We start from the raw sequence: 22,881 nt of genomic DNA, 5'->3' as shown, positions 1-22,881 counted from the left end.
AGAAACGGAGCTGAGCAGAAGCGGAGATGTTTACTTGAGAATGGCTGCTGCTGCGTGCAGTACGCAGAGCACTCTGAACCCGTGCACTGGCAAACTGCACAGAGAGCATCTGCAGAAAAGTATAGATTCGCGGAGGAGACAAGCTGCGCTTTTCTTTCTCACCAATATATCTTTGGACGGACGTCCTGTGCGGAACATTGTGAGCGCAGCGGGTCCAAGTGATGCCGAGTTTCAGTGCTCTGACATCGGCGTGACTGTGAGCGGACTGTCCGCTGGGGCGAGTAGCTATGGGAACTTCCCCAGCCTCTCTGTCCCCAGACTCGGACTGCTCAACGTCCCGCCCATCCTGGTTCTGCCGTCGGATTCTAGGTTCAGTGACGCCGGGAGTACCGAGATGTTCCTGGAGAGGGAGAGGGGCTTGTTCTCATCGCAGAGCAATCTCCTGTCCCCGTGCAGTCTGCAGCCCACTCCGCTCGGAGCGCGGAAGTCTCCGACCCTGCTGTCAGTGCAGAGCTGCGGCTCTTCGCTGGAGTCTCGACCGCGGTGGGTTCTGCACAGGTTTCTGAAGGGGGGGTCACTTTAGAGGCAGTGCGCTCGAGATAGGACTGGTAATGTATTCTGATAGTTTACATGGACTTCTGTGAAAGACAGTCCATTTGACCCTGTGTCTAAATGTACCTAGTGCACCTTGACTGCATATTTGGGCGTCATGATTGCAAGGTTCTGAGGTGATCATCACACTTTACATAAGTATTATTTTACTTATTATGTAAATACTGAGTAATTTTGGTGAACAATATGGAATTAACGTGTATATTTTTTTTTTTCTGGAGCTTAATATAATTGCATTTTTTTGTAGTTAAATATTACAGTATTAACATGGACACGTAATGTAAAGTGTTAGTCATTACTCTAACAAGTCTGAATGAGATGGTTTTGTAACTGATTTGACCCAACCTGCATATTTAGTGGGAGAGTCATTCAGACTAATGATACCAGTGGTTGGAAATATTTATTTAAAATGTGACGTAATGTTGCCAACTGCAACACTCACTTCATTATTTTATTATAGAAATTTAAAACAACTGATCACAGAGGACAATGTACATTATACACTAAATGCAAAGTGTATGCATCTTTTTCTTCATGTGATTTTGAGTCATTTGACACAGCAGATTTTGTTTCATTTGAGTCTAATTTGTGCTATAAATATACACCACTATTTACAGTGAATGAACCGTCTGGGGTTACGGGATTTCTAGTTAACTGGTTTGAAACACACCTTTTTCCGGCTTGCTTCCAAAATCCTTTCCAAATGTTACTTTATTACCATTATTTTTTTTATATTTACAGTTTATATATATATATATATATATATTTATAGTATTGTTTTATGAATATTTAAGTTTCACTGCTCTACTGATAGAAAAAAGAAGATGAAATGACAAGCCACCACCACAGATTTTATCTGCTTGACTTTTAAATGTTGTACCAGAGATGCAAAATATGTGAAAAAGACTTGTTTTCATTCTTGCTACTTCTCTCATTGACCACGGACTGTGCAAACCGCTTTCTGAAATCCAGATTACTTCACTACTGTTGCCTAAAAATGGCCATTTGTTCAAGAAGTTTTCAGCTTTGGTTTGGTTTATCTCTTCACATGAGGAAGTGAAAAGGCTCGTCAACACACATTGAGAGAATGGCATTTATGTTTCACTTCTTAATCTCAACAGACCGTATTTATTCATTTGACCGCACCTCCCCCCAAACCCTCTTCGCCCTTACTTTAAAAAGGGTGTGGTTTTGAGTGTGACATGTAGATTCAAACCAGACTAACAGTCGTAGCAGACATTTGCTTTGCTTTATGGGTTGGCTCTTTGAGGTCAGTCTGTGCTGTATATATGGGTGGTGGTGCTCTTTCAGAGCTGCATGCTGCTTTGTGCACACAGTACCTGCAGAGATTAAAGCTTAAGACATTCTGTCATATTCTCAGCCCTTCAAAGGGTCTCTGCAGGCCTGAGGGAATGAACCGTCTCTGCACTAGAGAATAAGTCAGGGCTACATGAACTTGCTTAATTCAGATGATACATCTTTTTAAAATAGATCCAGTAAATGCATCCAACATTCATTTAAATTGACCTTGCTGTGCTTTAAAACAACATCTCACGAGTTAGTTGTCTTTGTGAAGTGTAGAGAACTTACTGTTCTTATCATTATCACTGAGAGATATGGAATTTAAAATAAAGACATAAAAGTAGTTTGAATAGTCCAACAAGTAGGAGCTTGACCACGCTTGCCAAATTCTCGGTCTCATGCATTGTCTGAATGCTTTGAGGCTTTAAACTGTTGCTCAAAACAGAGCTGGCTTGTAATCAGTAGTTGAAAGAATTTTGCATGAGGGATGTTTTCATTTTTGGTGTTTTTTTTTTTTTTTTGTCTTTGAATCATTTGAACACGATTCCCTGTGGTAACTTTAGAAATGGGGAATCTTCATTTAAAATGTTCTCACATCAAGCTCCACTAGACATGCTTTTCCTAATGAAGAAATCATGTTTGAAAAAGGTTAGTTCACCCAAATATTTTCATTCTGTTATCATTCACTCATTCTACTCCCATAATACTTTCGTTCATTCTCAAAAGAAAAAGTATCTTTAAGGAAAAGAAAAAGGAAAGAAAATGAACGAAAGTTGGATCAACATGAAAGTGAATAAATGATGACAAATTTTAATCTTTGGGTGAACAATTACTTACTGCTTACTTACACAAGGGTTACACAATTTGCACAGAACTTTCTTTAGAACATATAAAAGATAAGCCAGCTTGAAAACTTGCAGTGAATAGTCATTTGATGTTGTGGTAGAGACTCTTGAGACCCTCACAGAAACCTATCCTGTCTCATTCTTGTGAGTAACTGAGAAACTAAATAATTGCAAAACTGTAAATAATGATAGCGGCATTAACATACAGATTCATGTTATTTAACAATATTTGACACTATTGTATCTTTAGGCTATCTTGAGATGCTATCTCGTAAACAACTTCATAATGGTTTTCTTGATAATCAATACATAGTTTTTAAAACACTTAATATTTTAAAGCCTTTATTTCTCAATGCTACAACTGTGCAGTGAAATTCACTTTAAAGATTTACTTTTAATTCATGAAGATAATATGAAAAAAAAATGACAAAAATGTCTCCTAGTGGAAAACAAAGACTTCTTAAGATGAAATTGACATGAAATTAGCATTATAACCAGCAGAGGATCACTCATTACACGTTGCCATTTTAACTGACTATTTTTTTTTCAAGTCTTGCTTTTAAATTTATTATAAAATGACTATTATGACAAATTTTATGACTTTTACAGTACTGAAGTGTAAAGTATAGCAAGTGCGGGAAGTCACAAAGTCTCATGTCATTAAAAAATAAATAATAATTAAGCCCAGACACCAACAGCTAGAAGGGAAATTATTTAAATACTTAACTAGTTCACTACAATTTGAAAATTTTATTTAAAAGTTAATTATTAATGGTGTAACAATTAAATAATAATGCATTTAATATTTTGAAATATTTTTAGATTTAATATAAAAACAACATTTTTAAAGTTAAGCATTGAACTCGTTACTCGTTGAAGCATTGAGTCTGTGACAATGAATTCAGTCACTCTTGTTCTGCACATGGTAAGAGTAGGATGAAAAGCTGTGTCTCTGATTTGGCCACACACTAGTGGCGAGATCTGCTGACAGTGTAAGATTTTATACAGAAACCATCTCTCATGTCAACAGGAAGGCACACCTGACACTCTCCTTGCTGCTGAAAACAAATATTATTCTCTATATGAATGAGGGTGAATGATATACCGTTGTGTTTATTTGTGATTATTTTTACAGATAATTGTTAACCAAACTCTCCTATTAACAAAGACAAATAACATATTTTTTACACTACTGTTCAAAAGTTTGGGGTTAGTAGAATGTTTAAGATTTTAGCTGGAATATGTCAGATCTCATGGAAAACAACTATTTAAGGGATAGTTCACCCAAAAATGAGAATTTGACTAACCCTCAAGCCATCATAGATGTAGGTCACTTTTCTTTTTTTTTCTTTTTTGGTAAATCGGTAAAGGAGATTTTTAGCTGAAATTTTGGTACTTGGGGATTCATGAACCGCAAGTCAGTGTCTGCCTGTATTTGAGAATAAAAAAAGCATATCTAGGTACGCAAAATGAATACCCGTGGCTCCTGACATCGTATTGAGGTCTCATAAAGCAAAACGATCGGTGTGCAAGAAACCAAACGTTATTACCTGTAAAAATGTCACCTGCATATTGGATGGCCTAAGGGTGAATAAATGAAGTAAAGTGAAAAGAGCAACATAAATCCCATCCAATCATTCATTATGTTCAGCATACTGTGCCAAAAACTCTTTACAATATACATTTTTATGTTATGTAATCTTAGTCAGATAACTGACCTTTACATTTTGTAAATAAAAGGGTTCATATCCTATTTAGGGGTTCTTTAGTACAATATGTACTCAAAACTTTTGACTGGAAAGTATACATTGATGTAATATATTTTAGATAATGCTAAAAAACACCATAGACTGTATGGGTTGTAACCCATGTAGCACCTCCAGCACACCAGCCCACAGACTGAGGCCTGACATTTCACCCACTCAGTTCTGAGGCACTTCCTCTTGAGCCTGCGCCTTGGCACTTTTTGCACCAGTGCTGGTATTCTTGGCTATAGCCTTTCATCCCTGTGTGCTATTGGAACATTGGAAGCATGGAATCAGACCATATGTTCTCTCAGCACTTTAATTCTTAGCATGTCCTGTCCAGGCAGGATTACGCCAGGGTATTTATTCAAAGCTTTGTGACGTGACTGTGGCCTGACTGCATGAAGTTGTCCAGAAACAGCTATTGATCCCCTGGAATGAGGGGCAGGGATCTGCTGGACATAAAATTTTGCCATTGAAGTGGTTTATCAATTATTTCACAATTTTATTTCACAATAGCAGAAGGAAATCTTTGGTTGAACACACACACAAAAAAAAAAATCTTCAGATTTTGAAGAATTAGTTTTGATGTGTGTGCTTTGCGGGAAATCATTTTACAAATATTTGAATTAAATGACCTGCCTTTTTAAAAATTGCTTGTAAAAATGTTCAAGTCTTGGATTCAATCTTTTTATCAGCTTGTTTTCTTTCCATTAACACAGGTTTTGAATTTCCTTTTGGAACTGATTGCTCATAAGCCTCACTGATCTGAGCTAATTCATTCATAAGCTCAGATAAATTAGCTCAGATAAATTAGGCTTACGATGAATCGGTACCGAAAAGGGTAGCACATTAGTCTCACTATTAACAAGTTACTTATTAGCATGCATATCACTAGCATATCGACTGTTTATTAGTACTCATAAAGCACATAAATGCCATATTCTACATCCCGTATGTGTATGCCATACCTTTAATAACAAATAGCAAATTAGGAGTTTATTGAAGCAAAATTTTTACTTAATAGTTAGTTAATAGTGAGTAACCTTCTACAAGTTGGAGATTCATAATTTTCTGCTTATTGCTATTGGCCAGACTTTTAATACCAATGCATCTCTAAAGATGTATTGTAATTGTAATGTAAATGTAAAACATTTTCTTTTAATGAGTCATCACTGATACACATTGTGATTCACATAGAGACCTGACTAATCGCTAATAAAATGAGTTGATTCCATGAATACTCCATCTTTCTCTGGGCAGTTTGCCCTCTCTGACTGTGTTTGTGATTTGATATGACCTCCAGTGTCCCGCCTCGCCAAGTTTATGTCTTAGTTTGCTCTCCATCCCATTTTCTGCATTTGAGTTGGATGCAAATGGATTAGAGAATTACTAGGAAATAGAGAGAGACAGATCAGAAAAGACAGAATAAATGAAATGTCGGGATCAAGTGAGTGACAGATGGGTCAAGAGAGAATGAGGTTTACGCAAAGCTGGCAGCTGCTTCAGAGTTCAACACGTTTTTCATTCTGGAGATAAAGAAAGGGGTTTTAAGTCTTTTGTTTTTTGTCACAGTCTTCAGTTTTTCTTTGCTCTCTTCTCACTCGCCTGTACACAGGTGTGGGTTATGATAACAGTACTTCAGATTTGGAGGGATGGTGTATCACCACGCAAATGGCAGAGCAGATGGAGGGTGTGAATAGGGGGAGCTGTTTGTGTTTGTTTGGCACGCTAGGGTTGTGTAATAGTTTTCAAATCAAACAGAAGGTAAATGTGGCCTGGTTTTGTGCCCAAAGCATGTGGCAGAAATCTGTGATGCTCATGTAGGGATAGAGCGGTTAAGAACACATGCAGATGAGACATTGACTGAAAGTTATGGAACTGTAACTATGGTAAGATGTGTAACCCAACAGACTGACTTTTCTGCAGTGTCTGAGCCACGACATCATGTTTGGGCTTCCTTAAGACCGACTAGCTGGTCTGCTGTCTACTATTCATTTCTGAAACTGCTGGTTTGCACATTATTAACCGGGACAAGATTAAATGCAGCAGAAATCAAGTGAGATTTGACCGGCTGTCTGCTCAGGCACTTGGCGTTTAGTATTTAAAACTTGATCTTGTAGTTAAATGCTCCATAATCCAGATTTTCCAAAGAATTGGAGAGCTCTCACCACTTTTGTTCATGCCTATGTGATTCAATTGAGTTGTTTTTAAATAAAATATGTAATGATTATTTAAAAAAGAAAAAAAATAATATAGCAGTTTGTACACCATGCACGTTACACGTACACGTTCGCCTCGGCGTGGTACTTTCTGATCACATCATTTTTTGTACTTTTTTTTCCCACATTGAATGATTCAACAATGTTTTATTGTGAATGATTCATCAATGCAGATTGTTCCAAAGGAAACTGTCTGTCTTTTATCAAAATGTAATAACTTGTTCTGTCTCCTGTTAGCAAAATGTGAAAATAGTGAGCAATGAGCCGTAATGAAGGTGCCATGCGGAGCAGGTCATGGCCAGTTTCATCAGCCATAATGAAACATTCCCTTGAGGAAGAGAGAAACAGCACACACTTCAGCTGCATTTAAACTCTGGAGCAGTGCTTGGCTGAATGAGAACAAACGTGTATAATAACAGATGACTTTATATAGAACAGTTTCAAGCCACATAAAACCTGTGTGTGCTGAGTTTTGTGTTTTGTTTTGGTACTTTCCATTAAAGTCTTTGAGTTTAGGTTAAAGGCTTGCATAGTTCTGATGAAGGGAAACCAAATATGATTTTCTGAAATATGTTCAGATTTATTTCATGTTTTACCCACGTTCTGTCCATCTGTTTCTGTCCTCAGGAGTCGGAACCCATCTGGCTCTCCTCGTCCACGCTCTGTGAAGAAAGTCCACTTTATTAAGAACATGAGGCAGTACGACACCAGGAGCAGCAGGTGTGTTTATCCACTTCTCTGTGTGGGTTTTGGGGTTCTTAATACCAGTGATAACAGCCCAGGGTGTGTGTGTGTGTGTCTTTCGGTCTGTTTTTTTTTCCCATCTTAGTCATGTTTTCCTTTCTCTGTGCTTCAAAACAAACAATCTGGCTCTAGTCATGATTCATTACAATTACTTTATGCAGTGCATTTTTATGATTCATGTGAGGATATTATATCTCTGACGATTTATACACAAATACTGTACTGAAGAGACATTTCCTATTATCAGAACTAGTTTGTTAAAGGGGACCTATCTTTGAAATTGTATGTATTTATTTGTTTATTTTGTGCAATAAAAGAGTTATGATTTACTGTCATATTTCACAGTATTACAGTTTTTCTGCACTCTTAATGCATTTTCATCTGATCTTAACTGTTTAAGTAGCATATTTTGATGCAAATTGTTTTATAAACTTTGCACATGTGTTACTGAAGAATGCCAACTACAATCGAACTCCAAAATAGTATATGAGTCCTTAAGTTACAAAATATGCATTGGTTGTTCTCCGTGAGATCTGGCCTCATTCCATCTGAGGAACGACGACTATGTTTACTGAAGTTCCCTTATAAACTGCCCCAAATAGACAGCAGTCCATATTTTCTGCTTGTGTGTTTTCACACACAAATACACACATACCTACTCACATTCACAGGGTCACAGACAGGATTGTGGCTGGGTCAATAAAACAAATAAGCCTGATGTTCAGCTCAGTTTTACTTATTTACTAATTTATCCTCTGTCATGTGACCTTTGATGAAAACGAGCGTCAGAAAAATCCTCTAGGCTGCTGCAGCAGACCCTCAGTTTCATGTTAACTGCCATTTTACCACCCTTTCACATTTCTATGGTTAAAATGCAGTCACACAACCATAGCCGACACAGACACCACCCCACTTCCTGTGTGTTTGTGTGAAGACATGAGAGAGAAGTGTACACTGAGACTGTTTTAGCTCTGTGTGTGTATTTTGAAGCCTGCCCTATTTGGCCCCTCTGGTGTCACAGGTGTTGTGTTTGTTTTCTGAATGTACTGAGAGATTAGTGTGTCATTTAGGTTATGAAGTGTTGAGCCTGTGTGTGTGTGTGTGTAATGTTAACTAGCCTGTGTTCACCACTGCAGGATTGTGCTTATCTGCGCCAAAAGGTCTTTGTGTGCCGCCTTCTCTGTGCTGCCATATGGAGGGAGCTTTCACATCAGGTACTGCTGAAACCAACACGATAATCTGCTTATTTAAATCAAAGGTCAGATTTGGTGATACAGTATAGTTTGATGCTCAGTTGAGTGTGACATTTAACACAAAAGTATAAACAAAGGCATCTCGCAAATTAGCTGTACTAAATCAGCCAGAAAGACTCTAATAAGTGTTCAATCTGGCTAATCAGGGCTAATCTAATGTTGTAACAGTTCTTGACTAACTCAAAATTAATCGAGAACTGTTTGTGTTATGTACAGTAATGACAAGACTTGAAGTTTAATAAATAATTAATATAACATTGTATAGTTAAAGTTGGTGTGAAATTAAGGTTTACTGTTTTTCAAATACAGATTTACCCAGATTCATTTGTGCCTGTTTGATACTTTATATACGTGTGTGTGTGTGTGTTTGTGTGTGTGCTCTTGTTTTTGTGACATATCAGGACACAACTCTGTATAATGACATGGGTATGACACAGGTATTACAAGGAGATGGTGACTTATGAGAACATAATCCATGTCCCCATTTTTCAAAACGCTTATAAATCATACAGAATATGTTTTTTTGAGAAAGTAAAAATGCACAAAGTTTCCTTTGAGGTTTAGCTGTAGAGTTGGTGTAGTGCCATAGAATATACAGTTTGTACAGTATAAAAACCATTACACCTATGGGATGTCCCAATTTTCACAAAAACAAATGTGTGTGTGGGGGGGGGGGGGGGGGTTAGAGCTGTCAAATTGAATCGCAAAGTAAAAGTTTGTTTACATAGTTTTTACTTTACATACTGTATATTTACGAAATTTTATTTTGGATGCAATATATAGCATTAATCACATCCAAAATAAAAGTTTCTTAAATATACATATATATTTATTTATTTATTACATTTTTTGTTTTGTTTATATAATCCATTTTACTCAGATGTATATCACAATATGGAAGAAAATATCTAATAGTAGTTCCGTTTTATCACAACTTTAAACATTTACTTACACTTAATACTGTACCAAAAAGTAACTTTAAGTTTTTCCTTAGCATATTTGTATATTTCTTATATGGTTAGCAACAGTTATACACCTAGGGGTAACTGGGATAAAATAATACTAGACAAAAAGGTGGTATTAAGGGGAAATGCGTTCTATAGAAGGAAATTTTAAATTCACATATCAACTAAGTAATTATTTTTATAAATGATATCAAACACCTAAATGATCTCTGAGCTGTTAGACATGGACCTAAAGCCACAAGAACACAGACTTTGCAGCAGGTATTTATCTCTGAAGTTCAGTTATAATTTTAATACAGCTTTCTTGCACTAAAAACTGTCATATCTTTACCATAAAGACTTCTGCAAATGACCTCAGTCATGCTTAGGTAGCCTGGAAATTGTGTAACATTTATTCTTAATCAGGTTTTCCTAAACTAATGTTTGTGAGTTGATGAAAAGCTGATCATTAATTCAATGATAAAAATGTCAAATTAAACATTTAAAAATGAAAGCGATCAAAATAAAGAATGTCTTAAAAAAGTTTAAATATTTTATTTTTAAAAGTGAATGTCACGTGACCATTATCCACCGTATATATATATATATATATATATATATATATATATATATATATATATATATATATATATATATAATATATAATATATATATAACCTAATTAAATGTATACATAGTGGCTAGTTTGCAGCAGTAACAAATATTTACTTTTCCTTGGACATTTTATGATGCAGATTTATATGTATATATATATATATATATAATTTTAATGAAGTTCATGAATGCATTTAACCTGCAGTTACAAGTGCATAAATAATGTTTTGATTATTATTTTTATTTTTTTAAGTTCAGTACTAAGTAACTACTAAGTTAACTATAAACCTAAAATTGCGTAGGTGGCAGCAAATCGCTGCATGAGTGAGTCATTGAGTCATTGATTCAACCAATCTGTTCAAAAGGCTGATTGAATCTGAATTCTGAATGTATTTAAATAGACTAAATCACACAGTGAAAGTGTGAATTCTAAATGCATTCACGCAGTAGTCTACATTTCACAGTGTATGCATGCATATTTGTGATATACTTGATCATGTCAAATCACATATCATTTAAACAATTACAATATTATCATAGACAATATATATTGCGCACTATTCCAAACCCATAAGACTTAATCTTCGAAACTCAAATTAATCATTTGGATTAATTTTTATGACCTTTTTGGATCTTCTTAGTATATGGTCTTTCAATAGAGGAACAGAAGCCTCAGGTGTCTTTCAAAATATCTTAATTTATGTCTATTAACCAAAGTGTTATGGGTTTGGAACGCCATGAGTAAAATTCTTAGCCGATTATCCCTTTAAATTATTGATATATGAAGTTAAAATCTCAGGGTTTACTTCAAGTACTGTTTTAGGTAGGGAATCGGCTGACAAATAAGTTTGAGCATCTCTGTTGTCAATTTTGTATTTAATGTATAAAAACAAGCATCTATGAATCTTTCTTTCTGTCAGTGATCCTAATCTGGATGCTCTGCGGCGGAGGCACTCATCTGGAGGAATATCCACCACCCTAGAGATGCTTCCCGGGCTGGAGGGGGTGGAGCTGGGCATGTACGGCAGGGTAAGAGCTTGTCATTCTATCCCTGCACCTGTCAATCAGTCAGTCAGGGAATGTCACGCTGTCGCATTGTGCTCAGCATACCACTCAAACCTGCTCAGGAATGACCGCTTTATATCTCTTCATTTGATGCATCTAGAAGGTTAAAAGTGCTGTTAGGATGTCTCGGGCTGACGGACCGCATGTTTTGATCTTATTTGTTGTCCAGACGGTGTCGTACGCTCAGTTCCTGTACCCTACTAATGCTCTGAACTGCCACAAGCCTGCAGTGGATCTCGCTCTACCCATGCCCTATTCCAGAAACAGCATCCCTTGCAGTTATCCTCCCTCTCGCCTCAACAGCACCGTCGGCATGGACCTAGGTATGTCAAAAACACACACACACACACAAACTAGTACACTTAGACTTGTGAGGATATGCAAATCAGCATATTGCAATGCTTTATGAAGAATCATGTGACACTGAAGACTAGAGTAATGATGCTGAAAATTCAGCTTTGCATCACAGGAAGAAATTACATTTGAAAATATGCTTTAATAGAAAATAGTAATTTTAAATTGCAATAATAATTTGCAATAGTGCTGTTTTTACTCTATTTCTGATCAAATAATTGCAGCCTTGGTGAGAAGAGAAGACTTCTTTGAAGAACTGAAAAAGTATTTTTGGGCCGAAAAGCCAAAACCAATATTTAAGTTTTTTTATTTAGTGAAAAATTCAGTTTTGGCAATTGAATTTAAATTTATATGTAGGTTTTAATTCAAAAGTAACAAAGTTTATTGTGATTATGGGATGGCATGTCTGCTATAATAAAGGTTTAGCCAAGTTTTGTTCACACATCAAAAAAAAACTGAATATATAAATATATAAATTGTGTATGTTTTATTTATATGTACACACACATGCACGTAGCAAACCAGTGACACAAACATACTTTTCTGTAACTGACAACATCTGTAACTCTTTTCTATAACAGATTCAATTTCTTGTGACCTTTTTTGACTTTGTTAAACTTTAAAAGTGTATTTGTGTTGTAACGCCTAAAAGCATTTTAATGCTAATTCTGGACTGTGGACAGCCTATAATTCTCTTTCATTCGTGTCTAAATGGTGAAATTAAATCACAGAAGCATGCAACACATACACCCTCAGAAAACAAACACACACTCATACACAAAAGTGTGTAGTAACTGATGGGAGCTTAATAAAGGCTTTAATGCTGTATTATTCACAGACTGGGTAGGGACAATTCAGTCAACTTGATTGGCATGGTTATTATCACAGTATTTCAGGCACAGATGTGTGTGTGTGTCATAATTACTAATGCCATTCCTGTATTCTAATACTTGAGTGTGTGTGTGAGTCATCATCTCAGCTCTCTCTATTTTGTACTTTATTTAGTAAGCCTACATTAGCAACACTTGTGTCAATTGAGTGTAGCACTGGTTGTACATAATGAGTACTAATTGCTGTTTTTTCATGTCATCTTAAAGGAAACCATTAAGCCAAAAATAAAAATTCATCATCATTTACTCACCCTAGCAGGTGACAGACATCTATTTTTTAGGTGAACTACCCCTATGCCTAGTTAGTACAGCTATGCCTAGTCAGTGCAGAAAGATGCTTTCACCATCATCTCGAAAAACATGCTTGTACATGCTACATTCAGTTGTGTTATCTGTAGTTTGATTGGCTCCTTTGACAGCTGTGTCCTTTTTTGTTTGTTTTTCAGATCTTGAAGACCCTGACTATGACCCTAATGTGCTCAGTGACCCACGGTGGCCATGTGGAAAACACAAAAGAGTGCTCATCTTTGCCTCATACATGGTGAGACATGCATTGTATATGTATGGGATACTGTGCAATATTACGCTTATACCATGGTCATTTGTCAGCACTGACAATCAGTTATGGCATTTTAGAGCTAGCATTCTGCCTGTTCAAATCAGACACAGAGATAAAGTAGCGCAGTAAGATCACATTTTTTGATTGAATTTTGGAGGGGTGGATAAAAGTTGCATGTGTGATTTGCGTCTGTGCTTCTCTCTTTACAAACAATGAGTTACTTCAAAAACTAAACTCTTCTCCTTATCTCTGAGAAATATAAAGTAGCAACTCCATATAGAAGCTATTTTATTTACAAAAGTTGCAGGGCGACTTCAGTCTATGTATATGTGTGTCAGTGTGTGTGCTCTTGTTTTTGTGACATATCAGGACACAACTCTGTATAATGACATGTGACACATTTCAAATTATTTCACTATTTGTACAAACTCTGCAACGTTTGTCTTCTGGGCCTCCTGGCCTCCACGTCCCCACGAGTCCTTAGCTCTCTCTGTCTTCGCCAGTACCCGAGTGGCTTATATATCGCCTCCCCACGCCAATCACTGCAACGAGACCCAGGTGTTGTTTTGCACTTGACTCACTTACCGCCGCTCGTCTCCTCGCTCTCTCTCCAGTCGCAGACCTCACTGAACCACGCCTCCTTCGTCACATACCCCTACCACCCGACTCAGGCCAGGGAGCCATCCGGCCTGCATTCAACACCCCCCCCCCCCCCCCATTCCTGGAGAAGAAGTCAGCCACAGCCATCTGCGCCCCCGGCCTGTGAATCACCTTGAACTTAAAAGGCTGTAAAGCTAGATACCAACGGGTGAATTGGGCATCCTTCGTGCGGTGGAGCCACTGGAGGGGCGTGTGGTCTGAGCAGAGCTGCCAATATCCTTTTGTTAAGTCCAATGTTGAATAAAAGTGAGGCGTACCTAACCGATCAACCAGCTCATCAATCTGTGGCATTGGATATGCGTCAAATTTCTACACAGCATTTACTTTGTGATAGTCCACACAAAATCACTTTGTGATAGTCCACACAATGATTGGGCTCGTCCAATCATTGTGGGACTAATCCCCATCCCATCCCCAGCATTGCCTCTAATTCTGTCTGAACCACTTTTTTCTTGTGTTCAGGTAACCTGTATGGCCGGCTGCCGGTCTCAATATGGTGCTGAATCAGATTAGTATGACCAGGCAGGGGCGAAAACACATCTGCAAATTCTGATTGTAAACGTATAATGTCAGTGAGCTGCGAGGGCGAGAGGTGATCCCCTCCTGGGGCCAGGGCGAGAGATTTCTCTTCAATGATTGCTTCTGGCCCGAGATCCTCCTCTTGCTCACTGCTGTCGCAAGCAACACTGACTCCTCCTCACTCCATTTTTTAAGGAAGTTGAGGTGGTAGATTTGCCGTGAATCGCCTCTGTCTTTTAGTATTACTTCATAATTGAGATCTCCTATTCGCTGTGTGACCTCAAAGGGTCCTTTCCACTTTGCTAACAGTTTGGAGCTGGAGGTTGGTAGTAATACGAGCACTTTATCTCCCGGTGCAAGCTCTCGAAGCTCAGTTCCCCTGTTATACAGCCGGCTTTGCCTGCCCTGGGCCTGAAGCAAATTATCCATAGAGAGCTGCCCCAGTGTATGGAGTTTTGCTCTCAGGTCCATGGCATACTGAATCTCGTTTTTGCTATCTGAGTGTCTGTCCTCCCAAATTTCTTTAAGGACGTCCAAAACCCCACGGGGCTGGCGTCCATAAAGAAGCTCGAAGGGGGAAAACCCCGTGGAGGCTTGTGGGACCTCATGCACAGTGAATAAGAGGGGTTCCATCCATCTGCCCAATTTTTCTAGTCTTCTTGCACAAATTTACGAATCATTGTTTTCAACGTGCGATTGAATCGTTCGACCAGACCGTCCGTTTGTGGGTGATAGGCGCTGGTACATACCGTTTTAATGCCTAATAATTCGTATAATTCGTTTAACGTGTGTGACATGAACGCGGTGCCTTGATCCGTGCGAATCTCTTTAAGGATTCCCACGTGGGAGATTAAATGAAAAAGGGCATCCGCCACACTCTATGCTGAGATGTTGTGGAGCGCCACTGCTTCCGGATCACGCATTGCCTGGTCTAAAATAACTAACGCAAAGGGATGCCACAGTGCCGATCATTCTAATGGCCCGATGAGGTCCATACCAATTTGTTTGAAGGGGACCTGCCCTAAAGATAGAGGGCGCAATGGCGCTTTTGAGGTTGCTGGTGGGTTCACCAGCTGACATTCCTGACACAATGCGCACCATCTGTGCACGTTCTCGTGAATGCCCGGCCAAAAGAATCGGGTCATTCGACGATTTAATTTCGCTGTCATCCCTAGGTGCCCCGCCATTGGATTACAATGTGCCGTCTGGAAAAGCATTTCCTGACGGCTCCATGATACTAACTATTGGGTTGTATCTTCCTTTGTTTGTGTCATGAGTCACTCGATACAACCGGTCTTAATAATGGCAAAATACTGATAGGAGAGCATGCGATCAGGTTGGAGGATCTGCCCATCGATAGAACGGACCTGTTCAAACGCATTTTTAAGCGTCTCGTCTTGGGACTGTTCAAGGGGAATGTCACCGCAGCTGGAGAGATTTAGCCTCGCCAAGCCACTTGGTTCCTCTGAAACCGCCCCACTGGGTCCCGGCACAGTTTCGCCAACTTGAGCGCTCACACCCCCCTTCCTGCTCCCTTTTTTCCCCAGAAGCATCCGCTGTTAAACATCCCAATAACTGTTTAAAAGCCGGCCAATTGGTCCCCAAGATTAGCGGATGCCAGAGGCGCGGACTAACGGCCACCACCACACACACTGCCGGCCGGTGGCACTGGACCCACTGGGCGGTTCTTTTCGGCAGTCGGGAGACGAACTGCTCCAGTACCACCTTGTTGATGATGGTCTCAGAGTCGAGTCCCGGAGCTGCTGCGCCAAGACAAAGGGTCGGCCAGCTTCCGCCAATTCTAGTGACCAGAAGCATTGACGATGTTGCTCGGGACTGAGGCCGACCCTTTAGAGAATTGCTCGTTTTAAGTCTGCGTATACCAGGAGTTTCGGGACGGCCAGTTGTTGGGCAGCCTTCTGGGCTTCCCCCAACAGCAGCGGAATCAACTGCAATGGCCAGCTGGTTAATGGTCACTCACATGCCTGGGCCGTCCTCTCGAACAAGTCCAAGAATGCCTCGAGAACATCTGACGGCCCCATCTTAGTAAGAGACATGTGAGCAACAGGGATGGGCCTGGGGGAAGCCGTCCTCGTCCGAACCTCCCGGTCCAGCAAGCTCTGGAACCGCTCGCGGTCCTCCTGCTGGGCTTGCATCATTACTTGGAACCGATGTTCCTGGTCCGCCCACAAGTCCAGCTGGACTTAATGGTTCACTTGGTGTAGACCCGCGAGCAATGTAATGATCTCCGCAAATGGCGAACCTGATGGTCCTGACGGAGTTTGCATGGTGGTGTCATTCTTCTTCCTTCCCGGGCTTCGACACCAGTGTGATAAGTTCAAGTTCGTTTGGGTGAGAAGGAAGGAGATCACGGTCGGCTTTCTGAAGCTCGTGGGTACTTTATTAAAAATAAATAAACTAATCGCGCCACACGCGCACACACTTCAAATTATTTCACTATTTGTACAAAACTCTGCAACGTTTGTCCTCCGGGCTTCCTGGCCTCCATGTCCCCACAAGTCCTCAGCTCTCTCTCTGTCTTCGCCAGTACCCAACCGGCTTATGTATTGCCTCCCCACGCCAATCACTGCAACAAGACCCAGGTGTTAGTTGTTTTGCACTTGACTCACTTACCTCCGCTCATCTCCTCTCTCTCTCTCTCCCGTCGCAGACCTCGCTGAACCACGCCTCCCCCACCACAAGTGTTTTTTTTTTTTTGTAGATCCAGGTATTCTGAAATATTATATATCAGTTATGATATTAATTACATTACAGCCACTGTTATATATTTATTTTATTTGTATTGTGTATATATATATATATTATTATTATTATTATTATTATTATTTTTGTTGTTGTTAAATATGACCTGACTTGTTTTTAAAATCTTTCTTTAAATCATACCACATAACACAGCTGCTCAGCCATTTAGCTATTCACAAATGTATGTTTGTGTTTTGTTTGGATGTTTAATGCAGCTCAGTTTGGTCTTTCTTGTGTTTGGACATTAATTACCCATCAGACACATATGTGGGGATGAATGGCTATCTGTGTGATTAAGCCTCTGCTGGAAGCAGGGTGGTCTGACCTACAGACATGGATAAACATAACTTATCCAGATGTTGTTACTGACACTGGATAATACTGCTTATACACATGTGGTGGACTGTAATAAAAAAAAAGCTGATTATCTTACTAATAGGGGTGTAACGATACGCGTATTCGTATTGAACCGTTCGGTACGAGGCTTTCGGTTCGGTACGCGGTACGCATTATGGACCGAACGGTTCGTTGGACTAATTAATTATCTTTGGAAAATAAAAAAAATTGTGAAATAATATAATGATATGCGTTCAACAAGGTAGCCCAATAACCCAAACGACGTAACAGGCAACGCCCCTGACACCCCCGAAGAAGAAAAAAACACCAACTTATATGTTTATGTTAGGCTACTCAGTCAGGCGCTCGCTCACTCAGTAATACACGCTGAAGGCTCGTTGCAAAATGGCCAATGCGTTTAACAGACCAGAAATAGAAGATCCTCCAATAACCAACAGGTCTGGTGTTTGGGTGCACTTTGGATTCCCTGTAAGCTATAATGGTGATTGCAAGAGAGTGGTGGATAAAAAACAACGATATGTCACATCTAGGGTACACCAGCAGGAATACAAAAAAAAAAAAAAAAACACCAGCGGGAATACTTGAAAAATGTCAACTCATTTACGGCGACATCACCTTAGTGTGTCAGTATCTGGGAAAAGACGGAAAAAAGGAGAAACATACACGCAACAAAACTATCCCCGCAGCATTTAGACAGACATTTCCAACGGATTCAAACAGGGCAAAAGACATCACCACGGCGATTGGTAGGCTACATTTACGTTATAGCCGCGGATATGAGACCTTACTATTTACCATTGATTCTATCATCACCATTATAGCTTACAGGGAATCCAAAGTGCACCCAAACACCAGACCTGTTGGTTATTGGAGGATCTTCTATTTCTGGTCTGTTAAACGCATTAGCCATTTTGCAACGAGCCTTCAGCGCATACTGAGTGAGCGAGCGCCTTACTCTGTAGTGGAAAACGTAGGTTTTAAGAACATGCTTAACCTGTTAACCTGCACCAGAAGGCCCTCGTCCTCAAAGCCTCTCCACACGCACATGCCAGTGATTATGAATAGATTAAATGAAACGGGACAAATTTAATCTTGACAAACTATGTATCATTACAAAGATCTAAGCCTCAAGCATCGACGACAGATCGCTGTTTTTCAATGGAAAGCTTATAAAGACTGTATTTGCTACATTTGTGTAAGCAGTACACATAAAAAAAATAATTAATGAAAACGCTGTACATACCAGATCCGTCGTAATAAGGAGTCATAAACACATCCACAGCTGTAAATCCCGGTTTAGTTAGAAAGGTAAGCGTCCACTGAACGACATCTCATGAAGCACGTTTAGTCCAACGAAGCAATAACGTTGTAATATGGATCATAATTCCTTTGTTTACATTTCATTTCTTCAGCGACAGAATTGTTTGTGTCCGTTATGGAATAACTCACGGTCTGAAACGGCGTCTTGGTAGTAAAAACACGGCACGGTTTTGCAGCGTACAGTGTCACAAACAGAATGAGGCGATCCAACGGAAAAAAGAATGAATGAAAAATAGGCGGAAAATAGTTTATTTGAATTTGGCGCTCTCTCCTCAGAGCTGGTGACGCGCTCTGACGCACCTGTCAGCTGATGGAGGCGGAACTTACAACGATCGCAAATTCCTTTCTTTCTTTTTATTTTAGAGAGTTTTTATATATGTGAGAGTGTGTTTTATGTTGAATGTGAATGTATCTGCATGATTACCATCTGTTTGAGTGCAAATCAGCCCAAATCAGCTCGCTATTACTGAATGGTCACGGCTATCAAAGTGAACACGTCTATATGAATAGGGAGAGTGGATTATTTACTTCGGCACATTTGTGTTATTACCATCTGTATAAGTGGCCATCAGCACATCAGCACTTATTTGCATCGTAATTCATTGTAAAATATGCATCTCTAGCAATCTCAGGATGTTCTATATTGGCAAACAATGTTAAATCTTTTTTTATTTTTCTTATTATTCTTATTTTTCTTACTCAAATTATTCTTATTGTATTTTTCTAGTGCTCAAATAAATCATTTATATGATGTCTAAGTTTATGTCTAGTGTTTTATAATTGAAAAAAACTATGCAGTGGTATGTTTACTGACTAAATAGTTTGTAGAAGCCTTCAATACTATTGGGAAATATATTTTCTTATATTTGGGGGGTGGGTGGGGGGTAGACATAGTCTCAGAAAAATATTTGCAGGAGTCTCATTTTTCATGATATTTTATTCAGATTTGAAATAGAAACTCATGAGACATGTGGCTTTCAACCCATTACTTTTCTAGATTGCTCCAGGACTCATTTCATGTATTTTTATATCAAATAAAAAAATATTTAAGAGTGGTAAAAAAAATTCAAGGCACTTCAGTGTCTATAACTTTTAATATTTTTGAGCATTATCAAATCTGGTTGATAAAAAGTGAAGCCCAAAGGGTCTTCTTTTTAAAGACACCACAATTATGTTTGTAACACACTGAAGTAGGAAACTATTACAATTATAAGTTAGTTAGAGCACTTTCAGCTGTGAGTCCCATTACAATATTCCTTCACGAGCCCATTTCAGACAGACCGTAATTCCTGCTTGTTTCCAAAAAACATAAGCCCTATAGAGAACCAATTGAGTAAAAACACACTCAATATAAAGAGTTATAGAGTTCCATATAAAAAGTTACATCTTTGCATTTGTTCATAACTAATATAACATTTTCATTTTTTTTATATAAGGAGCTGTTTTTGTTTTATAGGCCTACAGTATGCTGCTAAGAAAACACCATAGAAGATGGGTAAAGAATAGCTCCATCATTGTTCAATGTAAAAAAAAAAAAACATACTTTGTTAGTTTTAATAAATAAAACCTTTTTTAAAAATCAAGGAAATTTATCTGCCAATTTTTTCTTTTTGCTGTATCTAAAACGTACCGAACCGTGACACCAGTGTATTGTATCGAACCGAACCGTGAATTTTGTTAACCGTTACACCCCTACTTACTAATGCAAATTCTGTGTTTGTACTGTCACTCTCTTTCTCTCGCTGTGGTTCTCTTACAGACAACGGTAATAGAGTACGTCAAACCGTCAGATCTGAAGAAGGACATGAATGAAACCTTTAAAGAAAAATTCCCCCACATCAAACTCACACTGAGCAAAATCAGAAGGTACACTTACATTTACAATGTTTTTTTATATATATATATATATAACCGTTTCCATGCAAAGGAATATTCCTATGTTAATAAGAATATGGTCATATTTTTATGTATGCAATAACCAGATGAAACCAAACTTTTTCAAAAGACAGCTTAAAACCTTATGAAAACTCACTGAATAAATGCAAATAACTGAATGAATACATTTTAAAGTACTTAAGTTACATTTGTGCATGAATATGATTGTTCGTTTGTCGTCATTGTCATCTGTTCTCTTTATGTCTCCCGACATCTCTGTTTTTCCGTCTTTTCATCAGTTTGAAGAGAGAAATCTGTTCAGTGGGAGAGGAGTCTTCCCTGCAGCCGGTCACCATAGCCATGGCATTTGTGTACTTCGAGAAGCTGGTCCTACAGGGGCGTCTCAACAAGCAGAGCAGGAAGCTGGTGGCGGCCGCGTGCCTCCTACTCGCCGCCAAGATCAGCAGCGACCTGAAGAAACAAGAGGTCAAGCAACTGATTGATGTGAGTGATGCTCCGACAAACATTTTCCAGACAACACACATACACTACAGTTCAAAAGTTTGGAGTTGGGAAGATTAGTCTCTTCTGCTCACCAAGGCTGCATTTATTTAATGAGAAACAGTAAAAACAGTAATATTGTGAATTATTTTTCCATTTTAGCATAACTTTTGGATTTTAATCTATTTTAAAATGTAATTTATTCCTGTGATGCAAAGCTGATTTTCAGCATCATTACTCCATTCTTCAGTGTCACATGATCTTCAGAAATCATTCTAATATGCTGATTTGATGCTAAAGAAACTTTCTTATTATCATTGTTGAAAACTCTGGTGCTGCTTCATGTTTTTTCCGGCAAAAATGCACTCACCTTGTCAAAGTTGTTAGTGTTTGTATATCTTTTTATATCTAATGTATATCTATTTGTTTTTCTTTGTCTCCAGAAATTGGAGGAGAGGTTTCGTATTAGCCGTCGGGAGCTGATTGTTTTTGAGTTCACTATCTTGGTGGCTCTGGAAATGGCACTTTACCTTCCGGAGAGTAAAGTCATGCCCCACTACCGCAGGCTGGTGCAGCAAACCTGACGTGTGTAGAGCGGAGGCTCAGGGCCGTTGCGAATATGCAGATGAGATGCGTAAAGCAGCCGATCATGTGGGATTCTGCGCTCCCTCCATTGCAGTTTGAGGTATCAGAGCGAATACACATCAACAGGAAGCTCTAAGGAAGAACTGACGATCCAAATGATGCTTTTTATAGCAATCTGGTCAGCGGCATTTTCTGTTTTTGTGACCACCATGGGAATACTGCTGAGAAAAACAACACTGATCTTCTTTTACTGAAAACAGAAGGATTTAATGTACAAGTGTGCATGCATGTTTTTAACATTCCTTATCTATTTTCCAAAAATAACTTTTATTTAATTTAGACCTGTCCTTTTGTATAGAACAACCTACCATTCACTGTAACACTAAAGCACTTTAATATACACATATATATATATATATATATATATATATATATATATATATATATATATATATATATATATATATACTTTTTACATGTTAACCTTATGCAATAATAATATAGCTATTAGAACAGATTACTTAATATACAGTATATGCACTTACTTTAGTAGCATATGCAGAAAGTGTTATTGAGTGACTGACTAAATCTACCTTAGTATTTAAACCTAGTATGTTCTTTGTCTTTGATGAGGCTTGATTTTACTGTGAAGAGAGCTCTATATTAGAGCTGATTTCAAGAAAAGCACATTTTCAGTGTGGCCGTGATGTTCTCACTTTTTCTTTTACTTTTATAGATTTAAAAACATCATCCTTTTTTAATAATTTTTTTAAAAAGGTCACGATATAAATGAGTACAAGATGACAGATGTTTTTATTTTTAGGTGAATTATTTTTTTTAAGACGTCATCATGGTATTATAGAATCCATTCAAAAGTTTTTTTTTTCTTTTGAAAGAAATGTATACTTTTATTCAAGAAGGTTTCATTAAGTTGATCAAAAGTGATAAAGACATTTATAAACTTACAAAAGATTTCTATTTCCAACAAATTCAGAATAGAATCCTGAAGAAAGGAAGAACACAAAATAACACTGATTATAATAAGAAATGTTTGTTGAGATTTAGAATCATTTCTGATCATATGATCATGTGCCCTGCATTGCAGGAAAAAAAATGCCATTTTAAATTATATTATAATAGAAGAAACAAGT

At 38.3% G+C, this 22,881-nt stretch overlaps 1 protein-coding gene across 1 annotated transcript; it reads left to right on the top strand.

Annotated features, from left to right (window-relative positions):
* The first annotated feature begins 40 nt into the window (after window positions 1-40).
* On the top strand, window positions 41-22,164 carry LOC132129395 (CDK5 and ABL1 enzyme substrate 2-like). Its single transcript, XM_059540973.1, has 9 exons — window positions 41-543; window positions 7,354-7,446; window positions 8,607-8,684; window positions 11,203-11,311; window positions 11,517-11,670; window positions 13,038-13,132; window positions 20,529-20,635; window positions 20,944-21,148; window positions 21,589-22,164. Exons 1-9 carry the CDS (start codon window positions 41-43, stop codon window positions 21,727-21,729), a joined length of 1,485 nt encoding a protein of 494 aa, XP_059396956.1. The 3' UTR covers window positions 21,730-22,164.
* Window positions 22,165-22,881: the final 717 nt, after the last annotated feature.

This window comes from Carassius carassius, chromosome 46 (assembly GCF_963082965.1).
Source record: "Carassius carassius chromosome 46, fCarCar2.1, whole genome shotgun sequence".
Classification (NCBI taxonomy): domain Eukaryota; kingdom Metazoa; phylum Chordata; class Actinopteri; order Cypriniformes; family Cyprinidae; genus Carassius; species Carassius carassius.
Note: the sequence above shows the minus strand (reverse complement) of the source record. Positions and strands in the feature narration are given on the sequence as shown.